This window comes from Myxine glutinosa, chromosome 14 (genome assembly GCF_964187855.1).
Source record: "Myxine glutinosa chromosome 14, kmMyxGlut1.1, whole genome shotgun sequence".
NCBI classification, from domain to species: domain Eukaryota; kingdom Metazoa; phylum Chordata; class Myxini; order Myxiniformes; family Myxinidae; genus Myxine; species Myxine glutinosa.
Genome location: NC_136274.1, coordinates 13,393,438 through 13,421,159, shown reverse-complemented (window position 1 = coordinate 13,421,159; position 27,722 = coordinate 13,393,438). Strand labels below are relative to the sequence as shown.

Genomic DNA, 27,722 nt, shown 5'->3' with positions numbered 1-27,722 from the left:
TGACCTTTGACCCCAAAAAATAATTTAAACTAAGCATTTTTGACTATCTTATGCCACATGTTATTTTTCGGGAATTCAATAATGAACATTTCGGTGTTGGTTAGAAGGGAATCGGATAATGTTTGACAGAGTTATTAGTAAAAAAAAAACAATTTTGGACCTTGAGTTTGACCTTTCAAGGTCACTCAAGGTCAAAGGTCATGGTGCCAAATGAAATGTCGTATGTGACTTCCTATATGTCAGTAACAGTAAGTGTATGCATATCTCTCGTACTTTTAGAGTTATAGTGGTTTAAATATATTTCAAATTAACACTTGACCCCCCTGATTTCACGTTTTGGGTGACCTTGAGCTTGACCTTTGGCCTAGAGAGTTAAAAATTGGGCACAGTCTATTCCAGGGCAAGGAGAATATGTGTGTAAAGTATGGCGATGCTATGTGCAACGATGTAGACGTAGTACTGCGCACAAACAGACAGACAGATTTTTTTTTTTTTTTTTTTTTGTATACTGAATCGAGGCTCGTGAAAGAGCTAACATTTATTTCACAAACAAACAAACAAAACAAACCAGACAAACAAAATATACAAAAAGAGGGAGCGGAAGACAAGATGGGGAGAGAAGGGGAAGCACACAACCACAACATTTGAGAGCAGGGAGAAGTGTGGGAGGGAGAGGGCTTGGGGGCAGGAGGCGTGGGAGGGGGAGGGGGGGGGTGGGGGGGAGAGGTATAAAACACAAGGGGACCGAAATTAGCGGGGGTAGAAAAGATCAAGGTTTTGGATGGGGGAGGATAAGAGATGGTGGTGAACAGCTGTTTTAAAGACCTGGAGGGTGGAGTGGGATTGAAGAGAGTGAGGGAGTTTGTTCCAGAGGCGGGAGAAAAGAGGAATGAAGGAGTGAAGGTGAGCAGAAAGTCTTGATTTTGGCAGTTTAACCATAAGAGGGTTGCAGGCAGATCTTGTGCGACCTGTAGGAATATTTGGGGGACAGAGCCCAGAGAGGGCTGGGGGGGGCAAGGCCAGAGAGGAGACGGTAGAAGACGGAAAGACCACCAACCTGCCTGCGGTGAGTGAGTGAAAGGCCCTTGGAGTTAGCTTCATCGCAGGAGATTCCAATGATTCTGAACGCTTTGGTTTCAACAGTGTGAAGACGGGCTAGGTGTGAGGCAGGAGCACCAGACCAGAGGGGAGAGCAGTATTCCATAGAGCTGCAGATGAAAGCCTTGTATGTGGTGAGGAGCTCAGGTGTGCCAAGGAAGGACTTCACACGACGGAGGATGCCCAGTCGGCGACTGGCTTTGGAGGCCAGATTTGAAATGTGGTTTTCCCAGGAAAGATCATGGCAAATAGTGAGACCCAAAAGCTTGAGTGACAGAACTTCTTGGAGAGGATTATTCAGAAAGTGGATGGGAGGGTTTTCCAGTCGGTCTTTTCGGAGAGACATCGTAAGAGTGTGAGATTTATCAGGATTGAAAGACATGTTCCATTTGTTTGCCCAGTCTGTGATTTTGTCCAGGTCTGCAGAGAGTGAGGAGGCTGCAGACTGCCGATCTGAGGTATGAGGAATGGAGCGACAGATGAAGTTTTGTACTTGTCGAATTATGACGTCATAATGGAGGCACCTATGACATCATCATTAGCATATTTTATTCCCCATGGAGAGTTCTTTACAATGAGCCATGTCTCAATTTTTTCTATTCAGCACTTTTGGAGATATAGAGGTGCAAAGTTTTTCGGTTTTTCCAAGATGGCGGCCGAACCATGTGACTGATGACGTCATCATTTTTTTTCTCCACCAGTTCATGCCGACATGACGCTCATGAAATTGCATGTTGATTGGATGAAGTTTTGTACTTGTCCAATTATGACGTCATAATGGAGGCCTTGGGCCTAGAGAGTTAAAAATTGGGCACAGTCTATTCCAGGGCAAGGGAAATATGTGTAAAGTATGGCGATGCTATGTGCAATGATGTAGCCGTAGTACTGCGCACAAACAGACAGACAAACCAACCAACCAACATACTTGCCGGAATAGATTCCGGCAAGTAACAAACAGGCACGGTAGAAAACATAACCTCCATCCACCTTCGGTGGCAAAGGTAATGTTGATGCCACAGGTTCCTCCATTATGATGTCATAATTCGACAAGTACAAAACTTCATCCGATCAAGATGAAATGTATTCAGCGTCATCTATGGATAAATTGGTGGAGAAAAAACAAATGGTGACGTCATCGGCCACGTGGTTCGGTCACGTGATTTTTTAAATTGTTTTTTTGTATACAAGATCGAGGCTCATGTAAGAGCTAACATTAATCATAAAAAAACAAACAGACACATAAAACATATAATAAAAGTAGCGGGAGACAAGATGGGGAGAGAGAGGGAAGCACACAAGTACAACATTTGAGAGCAGGGACATAGGGAGTTCTTTGGGAAGGAGAGGGCTTGGGGGGAGGAGGCACGGGAATGCGGGGGGGGGGGGGGGTGTGTGAGAGGTATAAAACACATGGACACACTCGGTATTTCAAAAAAGTGGATCTGGGATGAATTAACAGGGGTAGAAAAGATCAAGGTTTTGCATGGGGGAAAATAAGAGATGGTGGTGAACAGCTGTTTTAACGACCTGGAGGGAGGAGTGAGATTGAAGAGAGTGAGGGAGTTTGTTCCAGGGGTGGGAGAAAAGAGGAATGAAAGAGTGAAGGTGGGCAGAGAGTCTTGATTTTGGCAGTTTAACCATAAGAGGGTTGTAGGCAGATCTTGTGCGACATGTAGGAATATTTGGGGGACAGAGCACAGACAGAGCTGGGGGTGCTAGGCCGGAGAGGAGTCGGTAGAAGACAGAAAGACCACCAACCTGCCTGCGGTGAGTGAGTGAAATGCCCTTTCTGGCCTTTTTTGAAACTTTGAAATACAGAGTTAGCTTAATCGCGGGAGATTCCAATGATTCTGAAAGCTTTGGTTTCAACAGCGTGAAGCCAAGCTAGGTGTGAGGCAGTAGCACCAGCCCAGAGGGGAGAGCAGTATTCCATTGAGCTGCAGATGAAAGCTTTGTATGTGGTGAGGAGCTCAGGTGTGCCAAGGAAGGACTTCGCACGACGGAAGATGTCCAGTCGGCGACTAGCTTTGGAGGCCAGCGTGGGAATGTGGTGTTACCAGGAAAGGTCATGGCAGATAGTGAGACCCAAAAGCTTGAGTGACAGAACTTCTTGGAGAGGATTGTTGAGAAAGTAGATGGGAGGGTTGTCCAGTCGGTCTTTTCGGAGAGACATAGTGAGAGTGTGAGATTTGTCAGGATTGAAAGACATGTTCCACTTGGTTGACCAGTCTGTGATTTTGTCCAGATCTGCAGAGAGTGAGGAGGCTGCAGACTGCCATTCTGAGGGATAAGGTATGGAGCGGCAGTGTGTAGAGTCATCAGCAAAGAGATAGAGAGGATTTTCCAGAGAGTCGGAGAGATCATTGATGAAGACCAGAAAAGCACAGGGCCCAGAACACTGCCTTGGGGAACTCCAGCCTGAACAGGAAGAGGAGATGAGAGAAACCCATTCAGGGCCACACATTGACTACGACCAGAGAGGAAGTCTGCAAGCCATGTGTGGAGATTTCAATGGATACCATTAGAGGAGAGTTTGGTGAGCAGAGCGGGTTGCCAGACCGCATCGAAGGCACGTGATATGTCAAGGGAGACAGCTCTGATTTCCTGTTTGGCATTAAGGACCTCCATCCATTGTTGAGACAGTAGAATGACCTGGTCTGAATCCAAATTGATGATTAGAGATCAAGCCATTGGAGAAGAGGAAGGATTTGATATCCGAAGCAATGATGGATTCCATGACTTTGCTGATAATTGGGAGCAGGCTGATTGGTCTGTTGTTGCAAGGATCTGTTTTTGCACCTTTTTGTGTAAAGCGGTGATGTTGGCTGATTTCCAAGCTGATGGCTGATGACCTTGAGCAAAAGAGAGGGTGAAGAGAACAGAGAGAGGGTGTGAAAGAGCAGCAGAGCAGGATTTTAGGACCCATGGGCTGATGCCGTCTGGTCCAGTTGCAGAATAATTAACTGTCTGTTTTAACACAAAAACCTTAAAAAACACTAAAAACACGTCCTGGCGAGGATCTGCAATCTCTGATTGCTCTTTCTTGTTTGTGTTTTGTTGTTGAGTGGTGAAGGTTATAAGGGTGTGTAATTAGTTGGATGCTCCACTATGTTTTTTTTTTCCGGTGCTGTGGATTCTGGGAGTGCAAGTTATTGTTACCCTTTCCAGAGAAGAGGGTATTGCATTTGAGTCCATTTGTTTGTTTGTCTGTCTGTTTGTCCGCACAGAATAAATATGCTTTTCTCTGCAAACGTTGGTCCGATTGACAGGAAGTTTTCACTCTAGGTGCACCTCCACCTGTAGAATTTTAAATGATAATTATGATGTCATAGGTCACGTGTTTCGGTCGCCATATTTGTTTTAACACAAAGCCTTAAAATCCACGAAAACCCTTTTTCTCTGAAATGGCTAAACAGATTGAGGCAAAATATTACATGCATGATCACATATCCATGACAAACAAAAAGTTATGCGACCATGACATCATAGGTCACATGGTTTGGCGGCTGTGATTTTTTGAAGACTACAATTTAAAAAAGCCACTCCTCCAGAACGGCTGAACAGATCGAACCGAAACTTCAAACATATGTTCCCCCATGCCTTGCGTATACCATGCTGGACGTATTGGATTGAACGAAATTCTTATAAATTTTATCGCTTCAACCGCTTCATTGATCAATGTGAAACTTCAAAGTAATGTAGTAGTCATAAAGCGGATTGTGTTTAAAGTTTCAACACGATTGGTCTTGCGGTCTGGCAGCGAGAAGTTGTTATTGTTTGAAGAAGAAGAAACTCTACTATATTATCTTTTCCAGCCATGTGAGTTTTCAATACATCTATTAATTATGTACCGTTTGAAGTCAGTGGCATCCTGTCTATTAATTACATACTATCGGAATGTGTCTTTCGACACTTTGGACTGCTGAGACCCATTGGACCTCTGAAGAACCTTTATGACCCCTCAAGCCCGACCCTTAAGACCACCAATACCCCAACATACCCTGAAGATCCTGAAATACCATGAAGAACCAAATACCAAATACCTGAAATACCAAGACCCAAAAGGCCCTGAAGACCCAAAAGAGCCATCGGACCCTGATGACCCAAAAGACTCCGAGGATGCAAAACACCCCGGGAACTCAAAAGACCCTGATGATTGGCTTTCAATACACATTTAAGATGCTTGACCTCACTCCTCTTGCCTTCCAAAGTGAACGGTATGGTGGAACGTTTCCTTCCATCAAATTTACCTGTGAAGTAGAACAGGACGGGTCGCTTCCGTTTCTGGACACCATGGTGACGAGGAACCCAAATGGAAGCTTAAGTACCACAGTCTATAGGAAGCCCACCCAAACCGACCGTTACCTCAATTTTACGTCTTGCCATCTGACGTACCACAAAAGAGCCATGGTGAACACACTCGTAAAAAGGGCAAGGAATAAACCGTCCACTTTGGAGGGCAAGAGGAGTGAGATCAAGCATCTTAAATGGGTATTGAAAGCCAATGGCTACTCATACCACCTCTGCCAAAAAAATAAAATGGTACTGGCTGCTCCAAGACCTCAGGAAATTCCACAGGAACCACCTAAGGGCTTCTGTGTGCTACCTTTTGTGCCAGGAGTAGCCCAAAGGATTGGCAAGATTTTGAGACCGGTCTGGGTGAGGGTTAACTATCAACCGATATACACCTTGAGAAGTGCACTGACCAACGTCAAAGACAAAAGAATGACCGCACAGGTGTGATGTACACTAATCCATGCGACTGTGGTGGAGAATACATAGGCGAGACCGGAAGAACCAAAGGCCAGCGCATTAATGAACACCGGAAGGCCTTTGAGTGCAATCACCTGGAAAGATCTGCTATCGCCAAGCATGGAATAAGGGCGGGCCATGTTCCTCTATGGGACAAAGTGAACGTTCTGGCGGCATCCCCGAACCGGGCCAGGAGGCGAATATTAGAGGCATGGCACATTGGCCAAACGAGGGCACCATTGAGAGAGGAGACTCTGGCATTATCACAGGCATACAGACCTCTCGTTCACAAATACACTAGACTACTAGAGAGATACCGATGCTGGGAGGAGGACAAGGACAAAGTGGGACATAACCAACACAGGCGAGAAGGATAACAAAAACACAATGCACCTCTCAAACACACACAAAACACTTGCAACACATGCATGTCACGGGTCAATGGTCACGAGGTCTCGCAACACAGCTTTGTGATTGGTTGACAGAATAGGCCCACCCCCTTCCCCTAGGTATATAAGCAGGTGATTATAAGGAATTAATGGACATAATTAAACAATCCTGCAGAGGAAAATGAAAATGAAAATAACTCCGTCCAATGTTCCAGATTTTCGGAGATTTTAAATGCGAATTTTAAATTTTTAAATGCCACTTCTGTATTGTTTACGGGTACGATTTACGATTTAACTCAAATGGTGAACAATTTTCAAATTTCTACAAAAATGCCGGGTCGATGTGTTCTTGGCGGCTGAAGTAATACACACCAAGGTGGTTTCATGCTACACCAATGGCCAAAAAGATCTGAGGGTTGCCAGAAATTGGACGAGGTTTGTCCGAAATACCTGAGCGTGGATCGGGCCGACAGGATGTTCGCTTTTGCGTTGGGAACATTTTACAAAGAACTGTTATGAAACAACAGAGATGGCTTGATCTTGTGGTTTTCCACCACAATTGAGAGAGAGAATGCCATCACCACGATTAAGCGGAAGAAACAACCGTCGCTCGAATCTAACATCATCTCTGCCGAGCTACCAGCATATGGACATGGGCTATTTGAGTGGTGATCGAACAAGTATTGAACAACTCGTGAGATGTGCTGGCTAACATTTCCGCCACCTTGCCCTATGCATGTAAATATCTGAGGATATATAGCTGAAAACATCTTCAATTTCAGGATGAGTAATTACACATGCCGGATGCACCTACCTGCTGTTCGATTTTTAACGATTTACCATAAATCGATGCTCTACTCACCATAAATTTACCATAAATTTACCATAAATCGATGCTCTACTCACCATAAATGTACCATAAATCGATGCTCTACTTGAACATTAAACAGGTACAACTTGCTTGCTCATACCTGTGAGATGGATAAATTGTGGCTTGCTCTCTGCTGGGAAGTTAAATGCAGATGCCGAATATTTATCTTGGATGAATCCAAACCTGAAAGCGAGATAATACACTTCAGACAACATTACATTGCAATGATCATTCATTCAACGATTTCCACAGGTGAGGAAGTCAATCCAATAGTTGAAAACACATTTTATGTTTGAAGAAAATTAATTCGAAAAACCTGGCTTACTGTTTTGGTTTTATGTCTCTTATCTTCCCCCATCCAAAACCTTGATCTTTTCTATCCCCGCTAATTTCACCCCAATTCCACTTTTTTGAATTACCAACTTCTGTCCTGGAAGTCCTTGGTGTCCTTGTGTTTTATATTTCTCCCACCCCCACCCCCCCCTTCCCACGCCTCTTCCCCCTAAGCCCTCTCCCTCCCACACATCTCCCTGCTCTTAAATGTTGTGTGCTCTCAAGTGTTTGTGTGCTTCCCCTTCTCTTAATAATAATAATAATAATTCATTTATTTTGTATAGCGCTTTTCCAGAAGCCCAAAGGTGCTTTGACAGAGTGGAAAACATAATGCATAACAATACATGAAAACAACAATTGCAAAAAGACAAGAATCAATAGGGAAATATTTAAAGCAAAAGGAGGGAGAAGGAGAAGAGATAGTCAGGGGTTAAATGCTGTGGGTTGAATGTTGAATGCAGTGTTGAACAGGTGGGTCTTTAGTGATGTTTTGAATGTGGTGAGTGAGGAGGAGTCTCTGATGGTGTGAGGTAGTGAGTTCCAGAGGGTGGGAGCAGCGATGGAGAAGGCCCTGTCCCCCCAGGATCTGAATTTGGTCCAGATGGAGGGGGTCAGGAGGTTGGTACCAGCAGAGCGGAGGTTGCGGGTGGGAGTGTGTCTGGAGAGGAGGTCAGCCAGGTAGGATGGGGCGAGGTTATGGAGGGCTTTGTATGTCAAGAGGAGGATTTTGTACTGGATTCTCTGGGGGATGGGGAGCCAGTGAAGCTTGTAAAGGACGGGGGTGATGTGGTCACGGGTCCGGGAATGGGTGAGTAGACGGGCAGCGGAGTTCTGAATGTATTGGAGTTTATTGGTGATTTTTGAGGGTGAACCATAGAGGAGGCTGTTGCAGTAGTCCAGACGGGAGGTGATGAAGGCGTGGATGAGGGTTTCTGCAGCCGTGGAGGAGAGGGATGAGCGGAGACGGGCAATGTTTTTCAGGTGAAAGAAGGCTGACTTTGTGATCTGTTTAGTGTATTTGTCGAAGGAAAGGGTTTGGTCAAAGATGACGCCAAGATTCCGGATGTGAGGGGAGGTGGATACTGGGATACCGTCGATGTTGAGGGCAAAGTTATGGGTGGATTTTGTGAGCGTTTTTGGGCCAATGATGATTATTTCAGATTTATCACAGTTAAGTTTGAGGAAGTTGATTTGAAGCCAGGATTTTATTTCAGTGATGCAGTTTGTCAGGATAGAGTGGGTGTCGGTGGAGACGGACTTGGTGGAGATGAAAAGCTGGATGTCATCGGCGAAGCAGTGGAATTGGAGACCATGACGGCGGATTAAGTGACCGAGGGGGGACAGGTAAAGGATGAAGAGGAGGGGGCCAAGAACTGAACCTTGGGGGACACCTTGGGGGAGGGGAGCAGTGGGGGATTTGCAGTTATTGATGGAGATGAACTGGCGTCTGTCAGAGAGGTATGATTTAATCCAAGAGAGGGCAGTGCCGGTAACGTTAAAGGTGGATTCAAGTCGGGTGAGGAGGATGGTGTGATCGATGGTGTCAAAGGCAGCGCTGAGGTCGAGGAGGACGAGAATGTTGAGGTTGCCAGCGTCAGAGGAGAGGAGAAGGTCGTTGGTGATTTTGAGGAGAGCAGTTTCAGTACTGTGGTTGGAGCGGAATCCAGATTGGAATGTTTCATACAGGTTATTGGCAGAGAGATGATGTTTGAGTTGAGTGGCTACAGCGCGTTCCAAAACTTTTGACAGAAAGGGTAGGTTGGAGATGGGTCTGAAGTTGTTTAGGGTGTCAGGGTTTAGACCAGGTTTTTTTAGAATGGGGGTAACAGCAGCAATTTTGAGGGAAGGTGGGACGATGCCTGTAGACAGGGAGGAGTTTATTGTTGCAATGATAAGTGGAGAGAGAGCAGGGAGGGAGGCCTTGACAAAGCTGGAGGGGATGGGGTCAAGAGTGCAGATGGCAGTTTTCATTCCTATGAGGAGTTCAGAGAGGTCAGTAGGGGAGATTGGGGAGAACCGAGACAGGGGATGGCAGGACAAGGGGGGGCAGATGGTTGGAGGGGGAGCGGGTGCGGCGGTGGTCAAGCTGTTGTAGATGTTGTCAATTTTGCGTTGGAAGAAAGAGAAGAAGGAGATGCAGTTGTCTACTGTGAATGACTGGGTGGTGGTGTTCAGGGGGCGGAGGAGTTTGTTTATTGTCGAGAAGAGTGCTTTTGGGTTTCCGGAGCCAGAGTGGATAACTTGAGAGTAGTAGGCGGAGCGGGCGCGGGAGAGGGCATCTTTGTAGTGTTGTAGGTGGTCCTTGTAGGCTTGGGAGTGAACTGTGAGACCCGTTTTATTGCGGAGTCTTTCAAGTTGGCGAGCACGAGTTTTCATCAGGCAGAGTTCAGGGGTAAACCAGGGAGCAGATGGGTGAAAGAAACTGTTTTGGTTTTTACAGGCGCAAGCTGGTCAAGGCAGGAGGAGAGAGTGTGGTTGTCGTAGTCAGTGAGGTCGGAAGGGGTGTGGAGGTCAATGAAGGGAGAAGTGGACATTTTTTCAGAGAGGGTGGATGAGAATGAGGTAGGTGAAAGAGCGTTTAGCTTACGGAAGTTGATAGTGCGATAATGCCTTGGTGTTGGGGCGGGGATGTTGATGGTCAGAGTGATGGCTAAGTGGTCAGAGAGGGTGAGGTCGGAGCCAGAGAGATGGTGCAAATTTAATCCAGTGGAGCAGACAAGGTCCAAAATGTGACCATGGATATGGGTAGGAAAGTCGACATGTTGAGTGAGGTTAAAGCAGGTGAGTAAATCAGTGAAGTCAGTGGTTATTGTGGAGTCAGTGGAGTCCATGTGGATATTGAAATCACCAAGGAGGAGGATTGAGGGGGAGAGGGAACATAGCTGGGTCAGAAAGTAGGAGAAGTCAGACAGGAATGATGGGTGTGGTTTGGGAGGGCGGTCGACGACAGCCATGACTGACTGCGTGCGACCAGAGAGTTTAAAAGCCAGGTGTTCAAATGATGGAGCAGATGAGATGGAGATGAGGTTGGTCTTGATGTCTCGACGGTGGATAACGGCAATTCCACCACCTCGGCCCTCCGAGCGTGGTTTATTGACGTAGGAATATCCATTGGGTGTGGTGAGGTTGAGTGTGTAGTAGTCCAGAGGTTGTTGCCAGGTTTCGGTGAGACAGAGAAAGTCCAGTTTGTTATCCAGGATGTATTCGTTCAGGATGAGGCATTTGTTGTTGAGGGACCGGGTGTTGAACAAGGTGAGCTTGATGTTGTTTTGAACAGCAGGGATGAATTCAGGTGATTTAGCCAGGGTTCGTAGGCAGGAGGTGCGATCGTGTGCGTTGCTGTGACCAGGTGCGCTGGGACGAAGAGTGCGAGTGCGCTGAACCGACCAGAGGACGGGGATGGAGTGACCTGATTGCAAATAAACAAACTTACGACCGGAGCCACGGTGAATGTACCTGGGTCGTCGGAGGAGTCCATTTGATTTGATGGCAGAGATGCATGATGGGGTGGAGATGAGGATGAGGAGATGAGGCTCTTGTCTTCCGCTCCCTCTTTTTATATATTTTGTTTGTCTGGTTGATTTGTTTGTGAAGTAAATGTCAGCTCTTTCACGAGCCTCGATTCAGTATACAAAAACAAACAAAAAAAAAAGTTCCAAAAACATTGTGCCGAAAATTGAAACTGCCAAAATCAAGACTCTCTATTCACCTTCACTCTTTCATTCCTCTTAACTCCCACCCCTGGAACAAACTCCCTCACTCTCTTCAATCCCACTCCTCCCTCCAGGTCTTTAAAACAGCTGTTCACCACCATCTCTTGTCTTCCCCCATCCAAAACCTTGATCTTTTCTACCCCCGTTAATTCACCCCAGATCCACTTTTTTGAAATACCGACTTCTTTCCTGGAAGTCCTAGCAGTGTCCATGTGTTTTTTACCTCTCCCACCAACCCCCTTCCCATGCTTCCTCTCCCCAAGCCCTCTCCCTCCCACAGATCCCCCGATGTCGTTGTTCTCTGCTGTTGTACTTGTGCGCTTCCCTCTCTCTCCCCATCTTCTCCCGCTCCCTTTATTATATGTTTTATGTGTCGGTTGTTTTTTTGTGATTAATGTTAGCTCTTACACGAGCCTCGATCTTGTGTACAAAAAAAATAAAAATAATGTTTTAGGTGGTTATGGGGTCAATTAATTTGATAGACATCTCCTAACTGATGTTCGAATGAATAGTCGTCCCGGAAATCCCAGTTGGTGCTGTCTGGATTGATCGTTATCTAGTATAGTTCCTCGTCTTTCTGCCAGCCCTTTGCATTCTCTGATCCACATACAGATTCGAATCTTCACCAAAATTAAATCAATTATTCCTGTTCACACACCAAACCTCTCCACCAAGTTTAGTCCGAATCCGTCCACAACATTTCGAGATATCATGCTATATATCGATTTTTGCCCTCTCAATGGTGATGAATCACTTAAATCTTTTCGGATCCAGATCCAGATCTTCACCGAAATCGAATCCTTTCTTCCTTGACACATACTGAACCTCTCCACCAAATTTCATCCGAATCCGTCTACAACTTTTTGAGACATCCTGTTCACAGACAAACAGGAAGACAAACAGACAGACAGGGTTGAAACATAACCTCCATCCACCTTCGGTGTAGATATCAAATCCTACCGTAACAAAATGGCCTCTTGAAACAGCTGCATTCGATCAACAAATGTTTCCGGGTCGAACCCTGTGCGGCAACAATTATCAAACCATTACAGTTGTAAACTAATTGTTGAAAATGCATAAACAATGGCTGCTGCTGATTGAGCAGAGTTTCACTGAACCAGACTTACCAGAAAAGATGTTATCGCTGCCTTCCGGAATGAGGCAGGTGATGTTCAGAGGTATAAAGAGAGGTGCACGGAGTGGATCACCATAAAGAAAACTGGGAAGGGCAAAAGGGCCATCGAGAGCCGGAACCAGGTGCAGTCCACAGGAAGTTGCTTTACGACACCAACCCTGAACCTGTAAAAACCAAAATACATATGACTGACTGAAGGAGGGAAGCCGTTTGATTGGGTCTTGTAAAAAATTCATAACCTATTAAAAAGCATGAATGGGGGAAAAAATGGACGATCACTACTCACAATCTACACTCACTATCACTATCTACATCTCTCTGTCTGATAGCATGGACCAACTTCTATCTACTCATCCCAACTCTCTCTTCCTGATTGATTTGGTAATTACAACTGTCATCATGCCAGCTGGCTGGGTGTGGGTACCTCTCACAACAGCCATGGCACCCAGGCAAAGGACTTCTGCGACTCATTGGGACTGACACAATCTGTCAATTTCCCGACCCGGATATCAGTCAACGGAGTATCTTCTCTTCTGGACTTGGTTATGACTAACTTCCCTGCAAATGTCTGCTGCTCTTCTGCTCCAATCGGTTCATCTGACCATATGCTTGTTAAAGTGGACATCTTTCTGGCCATTCTCAGAGAGCCTCCTCAGCGTCGACGAGTCTGGCATTTCACTCAGGCCAACTGGCACGGTCTTCAAGCAGCCATCAATCACCTGGACTGGTCTCCCATCTCTACTGCCTGACATCAACTCTTCCTCAGAATTCTTCCAAAGTAAACTGCTCTCTCTCATGCACAGATTTATCCCATCTCGTCTTCAGTTGTCATACCCTTCCTCCCATTCATGGTACATGGAATCTTGCGGTGAGGCAGTTGCCCTGAAACAACTTGCCTTCGCCTCCTGGAAGGCAGATCCAACGGAAGGCAATCTAATTTCCTTCCACAAAGCCCGGAACAAGTGTGTGTCTACCTTCAGGAGAGCCAGAAAACAATATCTCTCTACTCTCAAGACTGAGACCTGGTGTTGGGCTAGCGGCTAGGGTGCCAGGTTAGGATCCTAGGATCCTGGGTTCGAATCCCGGTCGATCGCTGAATTAACGCCAGGGGGGTTGACTCAGCCTGTCATCCTTCCGAGGTCGGCTAATTGAGTACCAGTTCACTGGTAATTCCCTGGTTGTCGTAAAAGGCGACAAAAAGGGTTGGTGGCAGGAAGGGCATCTGGCCGTAAAACATTGCTTCAAAAAGGGGATCGAAAAACAACAACCACGGTCCCCGAAAAAGGCCAACCCCCACTTGCGGGGAAAAATGGCCTCTAAAGGTTTTTTTTTTTTTTTTTTTTCTTTCTCAAGACTGAACTCTCAAACCTGTCTCCCTCTTCCAATTCCTGGTGGCATCTGGTCAAATCTGTTTCTGGTGTTCGTTCCCTGGTGTTGGGCTAGCGGCTAGGGTGCCGGCTTAGGATCCTAGGATCCTGGGTTCGAATCCCGGTCAATCGCTGAATTAACGCCAGGGGGGTTGACTCAGCCTGTCATCCTTCCGAGGTCGGCAAATTTGAGTACCAGTTCACTGGTAATTCCCTGCTTGTCGTTAAAGGCGGCAAAAAGGGTTGGCGTCAGGAAGGGCATCCGGCCGTAAAACATTGCTTCAAAAAGGGGACCGAAAAACAACAACAACCACAGTTCCCGAAAAAGGCCAACCCCCGCTTGCGGGGAAAAATGGCCTCTAAAGGTGGTTCCCCCTCCATCCTCTCCCTTACCTCAAACGGCTACACAGCTGACTCCGCACGTGAAAAAGCTGAATGCCTCAACTCTGTGTTTGCCTCAAAATCTTGCGTCCCAAACCCGTCTCTCTCTGTATCCACCGTACCCAGCCATACCCAGCTACTCCTGGCCTCTGTGTCCTTCTCTACTGACAAGGTGGAGAAGTTTCTGTCAATCCTTGAATCTGATTCTGCAACTGGACCAGACAGCATCAGCCCACGGGTCCTAAAATCCTGCTCTTCCGCTCTTTCACACCCTCTCTCTGTTCTCTTCACCCTCTCTTTTGTTCAAGGTTATCTGCAATCATCTTGGAAATCGGCCAACATTACCGCTTTACACAAAAAGGTGCAAAAACAGATCCTTGCAACGACAGACTAATCAGCCTGCTCCAAATAATCAGCAAAGTCATGGAATCCATCATTGATTCGGATATCAAATCCTTCCTCTTCTCCAATAGCTTGATCTCTGATCATCAATTTGGTTTCAGACTAGGTCATTCTACTTTGGACATGCTGCTTCTGCTGTCTCAACAATGGATGGAGGTCCTCAATGTCAAACAGGAAATCACAGCTGTCTCCCTTGACATATCACGTGCCTTCGATACGGTCTGGCACCCCGCTCTGCTCACCAAACTCTCCCCCTATGGTATCCATGGAAATCTCCACACATGGCTTGCGGACTTCCTCTCTGGTCATCGGCAACGTGTGGCCCTGAATGGATTTCTCTCATCTACCCTTCCTGTTCAGGCTGGAGTTCCCCAAGGCAGTGTTCTGAGCCCTGTGCTTTTTCTGGTCTTCATCAATGATCTCTCTGGCTCTTTGGAAAATCCTCTCTATCTCTTTGCTGATGACTTCACTCTCTGCCGCTCCATCTCTCATCCCTCAGATCGGCAGTCTGCAGCCTCCTCACTCTCTGCAGACCTGGACAAAATCACAGATTGGTCAAACAAGTGGGACGTCTTTCAATCCTGACAAATCTCACACTCTCACTTTGTCTCTCCGAACTTTCTCAACAATCCTCTCCAAGAAGTTCTGTCACTCAAGCTTTTGGGTCTCCCTATCTGCCATGATCTTTCCTGGGAAAACCACATTTCCAAGCTGGCCTCCAAAGCCAGTCGCCGACTGGGCATCCTCCAGCGTGCAAAGTCCTTCCTTGGCACACCTGATCTCCTCACCACATAAAAGGCTTTCATCCGCAGCTCAATAGAATACTGCTCTCCCCTCTGGGCTGGTGCTTCTGCCTCACACCTAACTTGGCTTCACGCTGTTGAAACCAAAGCTTTCAGAATCATTGGAATCTCCCGCGATGAAGCTAACTCCGAGGGCCTTTCACTCGCTCACCGCAGGCAGGTTGGTGGTCTTTTTGTCTTCTACCGACTCGTCCCCGGCCTTGCTCCCCCTGCTCTGTCTGTGCTCTGCCTCCCAAATATCCCTGCAGGATGCACAAGATCTGCCAGCAACCCTCTTCTGGTGAAACTGCCAAAATCAAGACTCTCTATTCACCTTCACTCTTTCATTCCTCTTTTCTCCCCCCCTCTGGAACAAACTCCCTCATTCTCTCAATCCCGCTCCTCCCTCCAGGTCTTTAAAACAGCTGTTCACCACCATCTCTTATCTTCCCCCATCCAAAACCGTGATGATTTCTATCCCCGTTAATTCACCCCAGATCCACTTTTTTGAAATCCCGACTTCTTTCCTGGAAGTCCGAGCAGTGTCCATGTGTTTTTTACCTTTCCCACCCCCACACCCCACCCCCTTTCCCACACCTCCTCCCCCCAAGCCCTCTCCCTCCCACAGATCTCCCAATGTCCCTGTTCTCAAATGTTGTACGTGTGTGCTTCTCTCTCTCTCCCCATCTTCTCCCGCTCCCTTTAGTATATGTTTTATGTGTCCGATTGTTTTTTTTGTGATTAATGTTAGCTCTTCCACGAGCCTAGATCTTGAATACAAAAAAACAACAAAAAAAACTCCATAAATGCATATGAGTACCTTGTACCGAGGTCTGAGCCTGTGCAAATATTTAATTTGTGGCATATATTCTGCAATTGTCTCTTCCTCACCATATCGAACAGTACGGCAGGTGTAGAGACCATCCACTGCAGCTTGATCTCAAACGCAGCACTAGAATGAAACTGTCCATGATAGTAACAACTGCACCATTCCAAACGATCACTGCGGTTGTTCACATCTACGTCCAGGGTCACGGTCTTCTGCTCAGGAACCACAGATCCTGAAATGAAAAGTAACTGCAGCTGGACATCATGATGAAATTATTCATTTCAACTTCCTGAGCCAAAATCTGCTGCACAGATGCTCCACCTCGGATGGCTTCATCCTTCATCTCGGGCAGAGAAAATGCAATGGTTTATGCCAGGTGTGCACTTGCCTGATCGTTTCCTCAAACCATACCTAATAGAGCTGCCACCTGGCTACGTCCTCCGAAACTGCGGCTGAATGAACTGTGTCGACTAGTGTACGACGCCGGACGACTGGGAAGCAAAGGCAGCAGAAAGACAGGTACATCAGGGTGCAGCCATTCCTCGGTGTGAAACGCCACTTCGAACCACCGCCTCTGGAAGGTTGCTGGGTCACACGGCATCGCTGATCCACCCCGGCTGCCTGATGGGGCCCCAGGGACAAGACAACAAAATAAACCAAGAACAAAACCCCCAAATTATTGCATAACAACAACATCATCATCATCTGAAAAGTTTAAAATTTTCACAGGATTGCTTTGCTTGCTACCTTTATCTGCATCTTTGGTTGGGGTGACACGGTATAGGTAAAACCCATGGATGAAAGCACGAAGGGTGTCCCCCGAAGCATGGCAGATCAATTTTTCATCCAGCATTTTCTAGAACAGTCAACATGCACACACACTCAAATTTTACATCCACAATACAAGTCTCTTCTCCCTCTCCACCATTCATCGTTCAGTCACTCACCACAGGAGAATCATACACTCCTTAATTGACGTCACCTCGCTCTTAAGCTGTCATGTACCGTTTTCGACATATCGTGAGCCATGCCCTCGTATTTTTTTTAAGCTCTCTACCCTTGGCAATGTATGCCTTCTTAAATGAAAATATTATAATTGCTCATTAAGGCCCAGATTTAATCAGTCTCTTAATCAAACTAAAATACGCAATTTTATGTCCGTCTGTCTATCTGTCTGGTGTTGGGCTAGCGGCTAGGGTGCCAGCTTAGGATCTTAGGATCCTGGGTTCGAATCCCGGTCGATCGCTGAATTAACGCCAGGGGGGTTGACTCAGCCTGTCATCCTTCCGAGGTCGGCAAATTGAGTACCAGTTCACTGGTAATTCCCTGCTTGTCGTAAAAGGCGACAAAAAGGGTTGGCGGCAGGAAGGGCATCCGGCCGTAAAACATTGCTTCAAAAAGGGGACCGAAAAACAACAACAACCACGGTCCCCAAAAAAGGCCAACCCCCGCTTGCGGGGGAAAAAAATGGCCTCTAAAGGTGTTTTTTTTTTTTTTTTTGTCTATCTGTCTGACCGCGTTACATTCCGTCGTTACTCATCAAGTCTTGACAGGAGGATGAAGGGTCACATGATGGTGGTTGTAGCGACTTCATTTTCTCCCCTCCCCAAGGGAATTTTCCACCTTGGGTGAAATGCATGTTAAGGTGTATATCCGTGTTAAGGTAGCTAATTATGGCGTTTTTCCAAGGCAGCTTGCAATAACAAAAGCAAAAACAACACTCATGATAATAGCATAATATTAATGTTATTACAAAACAATATTAATACTAATAATACACCCTCCCCTCCATAAGGAGTGTTTTCCTCATTGGACAAACACCATGTATGAATCGCTTGCCATGGCATCTTCTGGGGGCATCCCTACCAGAAGTAAAAACTATTATAAACCACAAACACATTTGATTACCTTTTGAAACAATTGCTACTGCTGTTTAACCTGAAGCTGAAAGGGAGAAATCCCAACGTTTTTGAGGCATTATATGCTTATCACATCTGTAATGACTCAGAGTAATGTACGTAGAGCAGCTACGAAGGCTGGAAAGGGTGGAAATGTGAATGGTTCGGTGGATGTGCGGAGTATCGTTGAGAGAGAGGAAGACAAATGATGAATTGCGAAAGATGATGGGAATAGAGCCTGTGATGGATGCTGTGAAGAGAAACAGGTTTTTTTTTTTTGGTTTTTTTTTGTATACAGAATCGAGGCTCGTGAAAGAGCTGAAAGGTTGAGATGGTTTGGTCATGTGTTGAGGAAGGATGAAAGTGACTGGTTGAGAAGAGTGATGGAAATGAATGTAGAAGGAAGTAGAGGACGGGGAAGACAGAGAAAGACTTGGCTAAAGATGGTGGAAGAAGAAATGCGGGCAAGGGGGTTAACAAGGGGAGATGCAGAAAATAGGGCAAAATGAGAAGATTGTCATAGGGACCGCAAAGCTAACCCCCGCTCTAGCAGGGAAAATGGCCTTAAAATGCCCGTTGTTGTTTATGCTTATCACATCCACCACAGACTAACAGACCCGAGCCTAGATCTACTGGAATATATATAGCCCAGAGAGGATTATAACATGATTCCTGTTATGACGTTCATCACATTCCTATTATGACGAAGCAAAATTAGCAAAACACCTCTTACAACACCTCAATATATCTCCACTGAAATACTTGTAGTACTTACAAAAATAATATTTAGCTTGCAAGATTAATGCCCATTTTTCTCCCAACATTCATTTTTGCACCAGACCTGGAGAATGTCGATGGCGACATGTTTGCTGGGTACTCCGTCAACGGTGTTGATGAGCCAGTATACAGCCTCTGCACTGACAAAGCAGTTTGAAGGCAAACACTTTTGCTCAGGTAAGAACTGCAAGCCTGTTCTGTAAAATAACACAAAACAAACAAACAATACGATCGGAAATGCAAGTCTGATCATTATTTATTATTCAGAGTGAATCAGTCATTATCAATAACATAACATGGCTGACAGGAGTGCCACAGAGGTATGTGTACTCAACATTAAACTTAGCCTAGCTTTAATTCATGACCTTGTAGCGGTTACCGCTGGATGCACACAATCGCCTTGCACCGGCCAGAACACGGCCAGACGCGCCTCTCCCGGGCATGCCCGGACTCACTGTTCCCGGGCACGCCCGAACCTCCCGGGCACGCCCGGTCTCGTCTTTCCCGGGCATGCCCGCTCTCGCCTTTCCAGGGCTCGCCCAGAGCGTCCGGGCATGCCCGCTATCGCCTTTCCAGGGCTCGCCCAGAGCGTCCGGGCATGCCCGCTATCGCCTTTCTAGGGCTCGCCCAGAGCGTCCGGGCATGCCCGCTCTCGCCTTTCCAGTGCTCGTCCAGAGCGCCCGGGCACGCCCAGCCTCGACTTGCCAGGCCGCAGCCAAACACGCCCGGGCAGGTCCAGACTCGCCTTTCCAAGGCTCGCCCTTGACACCCGGGCATGCCCGGTATAGCTTTTGCCGGGCAAACTTCCCGACATAAATGTGTATATATATTGCTGCCCGAAAAACGGGCTTTTGTCAGAATACCTGAGCTGTTTTGTTTCAATAAAGCAACTGGGACGAATTCCGTCTTTGGTCGCGTCAATTCTTTCGACTCGCGTTGGAGCGCAGCTCCTTCACTGGTGACCTACCGACATGGACACGGCAGTGACTCTTAAACTGCCTACCTTCTGGGAGGCTCACGCGGCTGTTTGGTTCGCCCAGGCGGACTCCCAGTTCGCCCTGCGAGGCATCACCGCGGACGACACCCGCTTCCACCACGTCGTGGCAGCGCTCGGTTCCGCCACCGCGGCCCGCGCCCTGAGCCTCCTCGAGCACCTGCCGGCTGCCGACAAGTATGACGCGCTGAAGACGCTCCTCCTCGACGCTTTCGCCCTCTCACCGGCGGCACGCGCACGGCGCCTGCTCGACCTGCCCGAGCTCGGCGACACGCGCCCGTCCGAGCGAATGGACTATATGCTCTCGTTGCTCGGTGAGCACTCTCCGGATTTTCTGTTCCGCGAGTTGTTCCTTCACCAGCTGCCTCACCCGGTACGCCTCGCCCTGGCTGGCACGTCGATCACCGATCCCCGCGCCCTCGCCAGGGAAGCCGATAAGATCTCCTCGGCGGGCCAACACATCGGCGTGGCTACCTGGAGCCTGCCGCCGTCCGAGGCGACGCCCACGACGCCCGAGCGCCCTGTGCGGTTGGAGGCCGAAATGCCGGTGAAACTGGCGGCCGCCACGCCACACCGACCGCTTCCGACACGACGGCCGGGGCCTCCACCTGACCAGGCGTGGTGTTATTACCATGCCAGGTTCGGACACAAGGCTCGGACGTGCCGACCCCCGTGCACTTTCAGCAAGTCGGGAAACGGCCGGGCCGGCGTTCATTCCCAGCCATGAGCGCCGGCCACTCGGGCAACTTGCTTTTTATTCGGGACAAAGCGTCCGGGCGGCGTTTCCTTTGTGACACCGGCGCCCAACTGAGCGTCATACCCGCCTCCGAGCAGGACAGGCGGGACGCCGTTTGCGGCCCCTCTTTGGTCGCTGCTAATGGCTCGGCCATACGCACTTTCGGCCCGCGCAACGTCACCCTCTGCTTCGGCAGCCAGCGCTTTCAGTGGACCTTTGTGACCGCCTGCGTCCCCATGGCTTTGCTGGGCGCCGACTTCCTCTGCGCGCACGGGCTGCTGGTCGACGTCAAACATCGTCGCCTTGTCAACGCCGAGACCTTCAGCTCCCTGGCGTGCACGATGAGCAGCTCCGCGCCGACCGAACTGGCGTGCGCCCTCCCGACGGCGAACGAGTTCGCTCGCCTGCTCGCGGAATTCCCGGCCCTCACACGGCCGACGTTTTCGGCCGTCGCAGTGCGGCATGGGATCGAGCACCACATACCCACTACGGGCCCGCCGGTCTACGCCAGGGCCCGCCGCCTCGACCGGCCAAGCTCGCCGTGGCAAAGGCCAAGTTCGACGCGTTGGAGCACCTCGGCATCGTGCGGCGCTCCAATAGCGCGTGGGCCTCACCACTGCACATCGTGCCAAAGCCGGGGGGCGGATGGCGCCCGTGTGGCGACTACCGCCGCCTCAACGACGCTACCACCCCCGACAGGTACCCGATCCCGCACATCCAGGACTTTTCCGCCCGTTTGGCGGGACGGGTCATATTTTCCAAAATTGACCTGATACGGGGATACCACCAGGTACCTGTCCGGGCGGCCGATGTCCCGAAGACGGCCGTCATCACACCGTTCGGCCTGTTCGAATTTTTGAGGATGCCGTTTGGCCTCAAGAACGCGGCCCAGGCGTTCCAGCGCTTAATGGACGGCGTGCTGCGCGACCTGCCATTTCTTTTCGTCTATCTGGACGACATCCTCATCGCCAGCACGTCCCGCGCCGAGCACCTCCTCCACCTCCGAACACTGTTCGGTCGCCTCAGCGAGCACGGCTTAATTGTCAACCCGGCCAAATGCCACTTCGGCACGACGACCGTTGACTTTTTGGGCCACCGCATCACCAAGACCGGGGCCGTGCCGCTGCCGACCAAGGTCGAGGCCATCACCACGTTCCCGCGTCCCCGTTCCATCAAGGCCCTACAAGAGTTCCTCGGCATGGTGAATTTCTATCACCGATTCGTGCCCCGTGCTGCTCAGCTCATGCGGCCCCTTTACGAGGCCCTCCGGGGCAAGCCGGCCAAGCATGACATCGTTTGGTCCGCGGCCATGGACGCGGCCTTCGCGAGCGCAAAACGGGCCCTCGCCGACGCAACGCTGCTGGCTCACCCGGTGCTCAACGCGCCCATCGCCCTCACTACGGACGCCTCCAACTACGCGGTGGGCGCCGTCCATGAACAATGGGTGGACGGGGTTTGGCAGCCACTCGCTTTTTTCAGCCGGCAGCTCCGGCCGAACGAGTTAAAATACAGCACGTTCGACCGCGAGTTGCTCGGTCTATTCCTGGCCGTTCGCCATTTCCGACACCTCCTGGAGGGCCGCCCGTTCACGGCTTTCGTCGACCACAAGCCGTTGGTCTACGCAATGGCCAAAGTCACGGAGCCGTGGTCGGCCCGCCAGCAGCGCCACCTCTCCGCCGTGTCGGAATTCACCACGGACATCCGGCACGTCGCCGGCAAAGACAACGCTGTGGCCAACTGTCTTTCTCGGGCCAGCGCGAACGCGGTCCACCTCGGCGTGGACTTCGCGCTCATGGCGGCCGACCAGACCACCGACACCTCGGTGCAGGCCCTCCGGGCGGCGGACACGGGCCTCCGCCTGGCCGACATCCCCTTCGCGGGCACCGTCCTGCTCTGCGACGTCTCCCAGGGCCAGCCTCGCCCCATCGTGCCCGTTTCCTGGCAGCGCCGCATCTTCGCCTCCATCCACGGCCTTTCTCACCCGGGCCGGAAAGCTTTTCAGAAGCTGGTGTCGGCGCGTTTCGTCTGGCACGGCCTTCGACGGAACGTCCGCGACTGGGCCAACGCCTGCACGGCCTGCCAGCGGGCCAAGTTCCACCGCCACACCCAGGCCCCGCTGGCACCTTTCACCGTGCATGCACGGCGTTTCGACCACGTCCACGTGGACCTGGTGGGTCCCCTGCCCCCATCGCGGGGGTTCACCCACCTGCTCACCATGGTGGACAGGACCACCAGGTGGCCGGAGGCTGTGCCCCTCACCTCCACCACCACCGCCGACGTGGCGCAGGCGTTCATCGCCACCTGGGTCACGTGCTTCGGCGCACCGGCGGACATCTCGTCCGTCCGACCGCGGCCCACAGTTCACGTCCGAACTTTGGGGCGCGGTCGCCCGCTCGTTGGGGGTCACGCTGCACCGCACCACGGCCTACCACCCCCAAGCCAACGGGTTGTGCGAGCGGTTTCACCGCTCCATGAAGGCCGCACTCATGGCCGGCCTTCAGGACGACGGTTGGACCGACCGGCTGCCGTGGGTCCTTTTGGGCCTCCGCACGGCCCCCAAGGAGGACCTCCGGGCGTCCGCCGCCGAGCTCGTCTACGGCCAGCCGCTCCGCGTCCCGGGCGAGTTCGTGCCCGACGCTACCAGTCCCTGGTCCGCCGCACACCAGCGCTCGGACCTCCAGGAGGCCGCCCGCCGATTTGCCCCCGTGCCAACGTCCCGCCACGGTGGCCCCCAGTCCTACGTCCCCCCGGCGCTTCGCACAGCGGAGTACGTCTTTGTGCGTCATGACGCGCACCGGGGGCCACTCCGGCCGCCGTACGACGGGCCCTTCCGGGTCCTGCGACGGGGCGACAAGTCCTTTGTCGTCGACGTTGGCGGCCAGTCGGACCGGATCTCTGTGGACCGCCTCAAACCGGCGCACATGGACGTCGACCGACCACCACGGTTGGCCCTTCCTCCGCGGCGAGGCCGCCCCCCGTCCACAGTTCCCCCCGCTCGACCACCCACCACCACGTCGGACCCCTCCCCACGACCCTCCAGGGGTCGCTTCGGCCGGGTCATCCGGACCCCCCTTAAATTGACCCTGCCGGTGCAGGTCAATTCTGGAGGGGCGTGTGTAGCTGTTACCGCTGGATGCACACAATCGCCTTGCACCGGCCAGAACACGGCCAGACGCGCCTCTCCCGGGCATGCCCGGACTCACTGTTCCCGGGCACGCCCGAACCTCCCGGGCACGCCCGGTCTCGTCTTTCCCGGGCATGCCCGCTCTCGCCTTTCCAGGGCTCGCCCAGAGCATCCGGGCATGCCCGCTATCGCCTTTCTAGGGCTCGCCCAGAGCGTCCGGGCATGCCCGCTCTCGCCTTTCCAGTGCTCGTCCAGAGCGCCCGGGCACGCCCAGCCTCGACTTGCCAGGCCGCAGCCAAACACGCCCGGGCAGGTCCAGACTCGCCTTTCCAAGGCTCGCCCTTGACACCCGGGCATGCCCGGTATAGCTTTTGCCGGGCAAACTTCCCGACATAAATGTGTATATATATTGCTGCCCGATAAACGGGCTTTTGTCAGAATACCTGAGCTGTTTTGTTTCAATAAAGCAACTCGGACGAATTCCGTCTTTGGTCGCGTCAATTCTTTCGACTCGCGTTGGAGCGCAGCTCCTTCAACCTGACAATAAAATGTCACCCACACTAACCACCCCAGTGTTTCACAGGAAAGACGTTGTAAAAATGAGCGTTGGTTCATCCGCCATCCATCTGGAGCCTCTACTCGAAAATGACGGGAATCATTTATTTTATATTTGGCACATGTATTCAATAATATCTGGGCATGAGGCACGTCAAATTATTATGGGATCAGAGCCAAAAGTCATGGGACACATGGGTATTACCAAATTTTGGCGGATTTTTTTTTTACAGTGGAAAATGTTACAGAATTGTACATGCTTCGTGGAACCATTATTTATTTATATACACTTTAACATCTCCATTATCGAACTACCACACTGAATTATTTATTTATTTACAATTCACCATCTCCACGACTAACACACAACTTTGAATTATTTATTTATATAAACTTTACCATCAACTAACCCGACATACCACCTTGATTGATTGATTTATTTGTCTGAACATTACCATTTCCACTACCGATATATTTATTTATTTATTCATTTGAATGTAAAATCTATACGCTCCTTTTTTAAGGTGGAGTTGGGGGCTGTATCCTCGATGAGGACTTGCATCCTTGTTAATCCTAAATCGCATCAGTAACCAATTACAGGTGTACAATTACTGTAAGTCGACCATTAAATTTCATGATTCAACCACAATGTCGGTCCAATTTTGCCAGGACACCACAATCAGCAGCTCAGCTTCTCAGTGGATGCAAATGAACGTATTTGTGAATATCGTCCGACTCCGTTATTGGTGCAAAGACTTCACCTCATTTCGCACATGTCACACACACGAGCGGCATGCTCCATGAGCTCCTTGTAATACAAGTTCACCATAACACTGCAAAGCTTCCTGATGGAACCTCAAACATCATCCTGTTACCAAAAAAATTAATACTTCATTCACTTCATCATCTCGGTGACCAAAGAATGGATTTATCTTGTTTCCATAACACAATTAAAATTTTGTTCATATTAAAGTTGAGTAAAGAGTTTAGGGACAATGCTTTCATCTGATTTGATGTTAATATATTTATTGAGGCTTCACAATGCAATGACCACACTCTTCAGTAGCAAGTTATGTAACACTTACGTGGGGTGCTTCATAGCTTCCAGAATATCCAGCAGTGTTGAGGAAGATGATAGAATGTCTGCCTGCGCTCCTGATGTACTTGTACTGTGTAAACACAGACAGTAACAAAAAGAGACATTTACTGGCTCATCAGATGAATTCCATCAATACTGTGGTCACCCAATGGTTCAAGAACAAGAATAAGGAAGGCGGAATGTTGAATGACTCTGTGCTTCGGCGTGCTGGCGATTAATTATATCCTTAAGGACAAGCACTCGGATACCTTTTGCTAAAGGAATTGTGATCTATATTTTCCCCTTCCTTCAGTCCTCTACCTTTGAGCATCAATTCAAAGACTTGTAAATTATCCATGGTGAAATGCTCAAAAAAAAAATAAAGAACATCCAAACATTTCATCCCTTTTGTGTTGTCCAACTGTGTCTGGTCACTCCGGTGTGTTTCAATGTCCGCACCTCTATGCACAGAGACCTCGAGTAACATGATGTGCTCTTTTTGATTACTTGCCACATTGTATTGAAACATGTTGTGACATGTGTGCGGTACAGGTTAGTTATCAAAGTGTAAAGCTTTAGCATGGACTGTATGCTCCAGTAGGATATATCGTGAGTTAAGGGTGTCACGTGATCTGTCCTTCCTGTCTAAACCAGAAAGGGACCAAGCAAGGTAAGGAGAAGGGACCACCTCCCCACAAATCCCCCCAAGAGGATAATTAATACGAGGTCGCCCCACCAACAACAACAACAACATGCATTTTAAGGCCATTTTCCCTGCTAGAGTGGGGGTTAGCCTTGCGGTCCCCATGACAATCTTCTCCATTTTGCCCTATTTTCTGCATCTCTCCTTGTTAACCCCCTTGCCCGCATTTCTTCTTCCACCATCTTTAGCCAAGTCTTTCTCGGTCTTCCCCGTCCTCTACTTCCTTCTACATCAATTTCCATCACTCTTCTCAACCAGTCACTTTCATCCTTCCTCAACACATGACCAAACCATCTCAGCCTGTTCCTCTTCACAGCATCAATCACAGGCAATATTCCCATCATCTTTCGCAATTCATCATTTGTCTTCCTCTCTCTCAACGATACTCCGCACATCCATCGAACCATTCGCATTTCCACCCTTTCCAGCCTTCGGTGCTGCTCTACGTTCATTACCCATGTCTCGCTCCCATAAATCATAACACTTCTCACACATACAGCATACACCTTTCCCTTCAGCTTCAGCGACACTCTCCTCCTCATCAGCACGCCACTCAGTTCCCGAAACTTCTTCCATGCACATCTCACTCGAGCAACCGTTGCCGAGTCTGATCCACCTTCTCCATTCAGCATGTCTCCGAGGTAGCAAAATGTTTTCACACCTTCCAGCTTCACGCCGTCTCCAAGATCCAACTCAACATTTCCTCCATCTGCAGCTCCCTCTGTGCACACCTTACATTTGAATGTAGCTGCCACACTGGTAAATGACCCTCTCAGACCACTACATTTTTGATGAACCCACTCAGCGCACATTGTACATTGAATGGAGTTCACTCCGACACCCTTCCTGCACACAGCACACGGCCACTTCCCAGTTCTTTCCACCTCACCACATGCTTTACCACTTGCCATCACCTTCGTCTTTCCGATATTCACCTTCAGACCTTTTGTCTCCATACATTCCTTCCACTTGTTCATCTTTTCCTTCAGTCCATCCATACTTTCCGCAATCAACACCAGATCATCTGCATACAACAACTCCCACGGTAAACCCTCCTTTACGTTCTGAGCCAGCACCTCCATCACAGCTACAAATAGTAGTGGACTTAGTACCGACCCCTGATGCACTCCCACCTTCACCTCAAACTCACCACTGTTCCCGTCCTGCGTCCTTACAGCTGTGCGTGCTCTTTTGTACATTGCCATCACTACTCTGATCAACCATTCCTCCACTCCTAACTTCCTCAATGCCCATGTCAATACTTTGCGTGGAACCCTATCGAATGCTTTCTCCAGATCAACAAACCCAAAAAACAACTTCTTCCTCTTCTCCATGTACTTCTCCTGCAACTGCCTCACAATGAAAAGCGCATCTGTCATTCCTCTTCCTGGCATAAATCCAAACTGCATTTCGTCGATCTTCACTTTCTTCCTTACCTTACCAAGGGGTACGATAAAGTCTGCTCCCTTCGCCCCCTCGCATCTGTGCAGATATAGGACGTGACATCACCGCTGCATTCATTCTCGTCACCATGAGGCGTGCTATTGACTGGACCCACTGACTAGAAGCACTGCAAATGGCGAGAGCCGTGGGCTGTCTCCTGATGGGTAAGGTGCCGTCCAAGTGTCTGCACCATGTCTTGTGATGGACAAGAGGAGCTGTGAGGGAGGAAAGGGGTGAGGGAATTCTATTCAAGGACCTGAGGAGCGAGTTTCTTTTTTTCCCCAGGGATATCTATAAGAGCCTTTCTTTTGCCGGGGACATCCATGGAGCAAGACGCTCATCTTCTGTGGGGACACTTCACT

General features: G+C 49.4%; 1 protein-coding gene across 3 annotated transcripts in view; it reads right to left on the bottom strand.

Annotated features, from left to right (window-relative positions):
- The window catches only part of DEPDC5 (DEP domain containing 5, GATOR1 subcomplex subunit), a 159,917-nt gene that overhangs the window by 6,547 nt on the left and 125,648 nt on the right, over positions 1 to 27,722 (bottom strand). For all 3 annotated transcript variants that reach the window (XM_068135206.2, XM_078767894.1, XM_078767893.1), the window contains exons 34-41: positions 25,222 to 25,305; positions 18,792 to 18,924; positions 16,800 to 16,908; positions 16,464 to 16,673; positions 16,115 to 16,284; positions 12,284 to 12,455; positions 12,117 to 12,177; positions 7,211 to 7,293 (exon numbers count right to left, since the gene is read on the bottom strand). In XM_068135206.2, the coding sequence (XP_067991307.1) occupies positions 7,211 to 7,293; positions 12,117 to 12,177; positions 12,284 to 12,455; positions 16,115 to 16,284; positions 16,464 to 16,673; positions 16,800 to 16,908; positions 18,792 to 18,924; positions 25,222 to 25,305 (1,022 nt within the window). The remainder of the gene's footprint in view (positions 1 to 7,210; positions 7,294 to 12,116; positions 12,178 to 12,283; positions 12,456 to 16,114; positions 16,285 to 16,463; positions 16,674 to 16,799; positions 16,909 to 18,791; positions 18,925 to 25,221; positions 25,306 to 27,722) is intronic.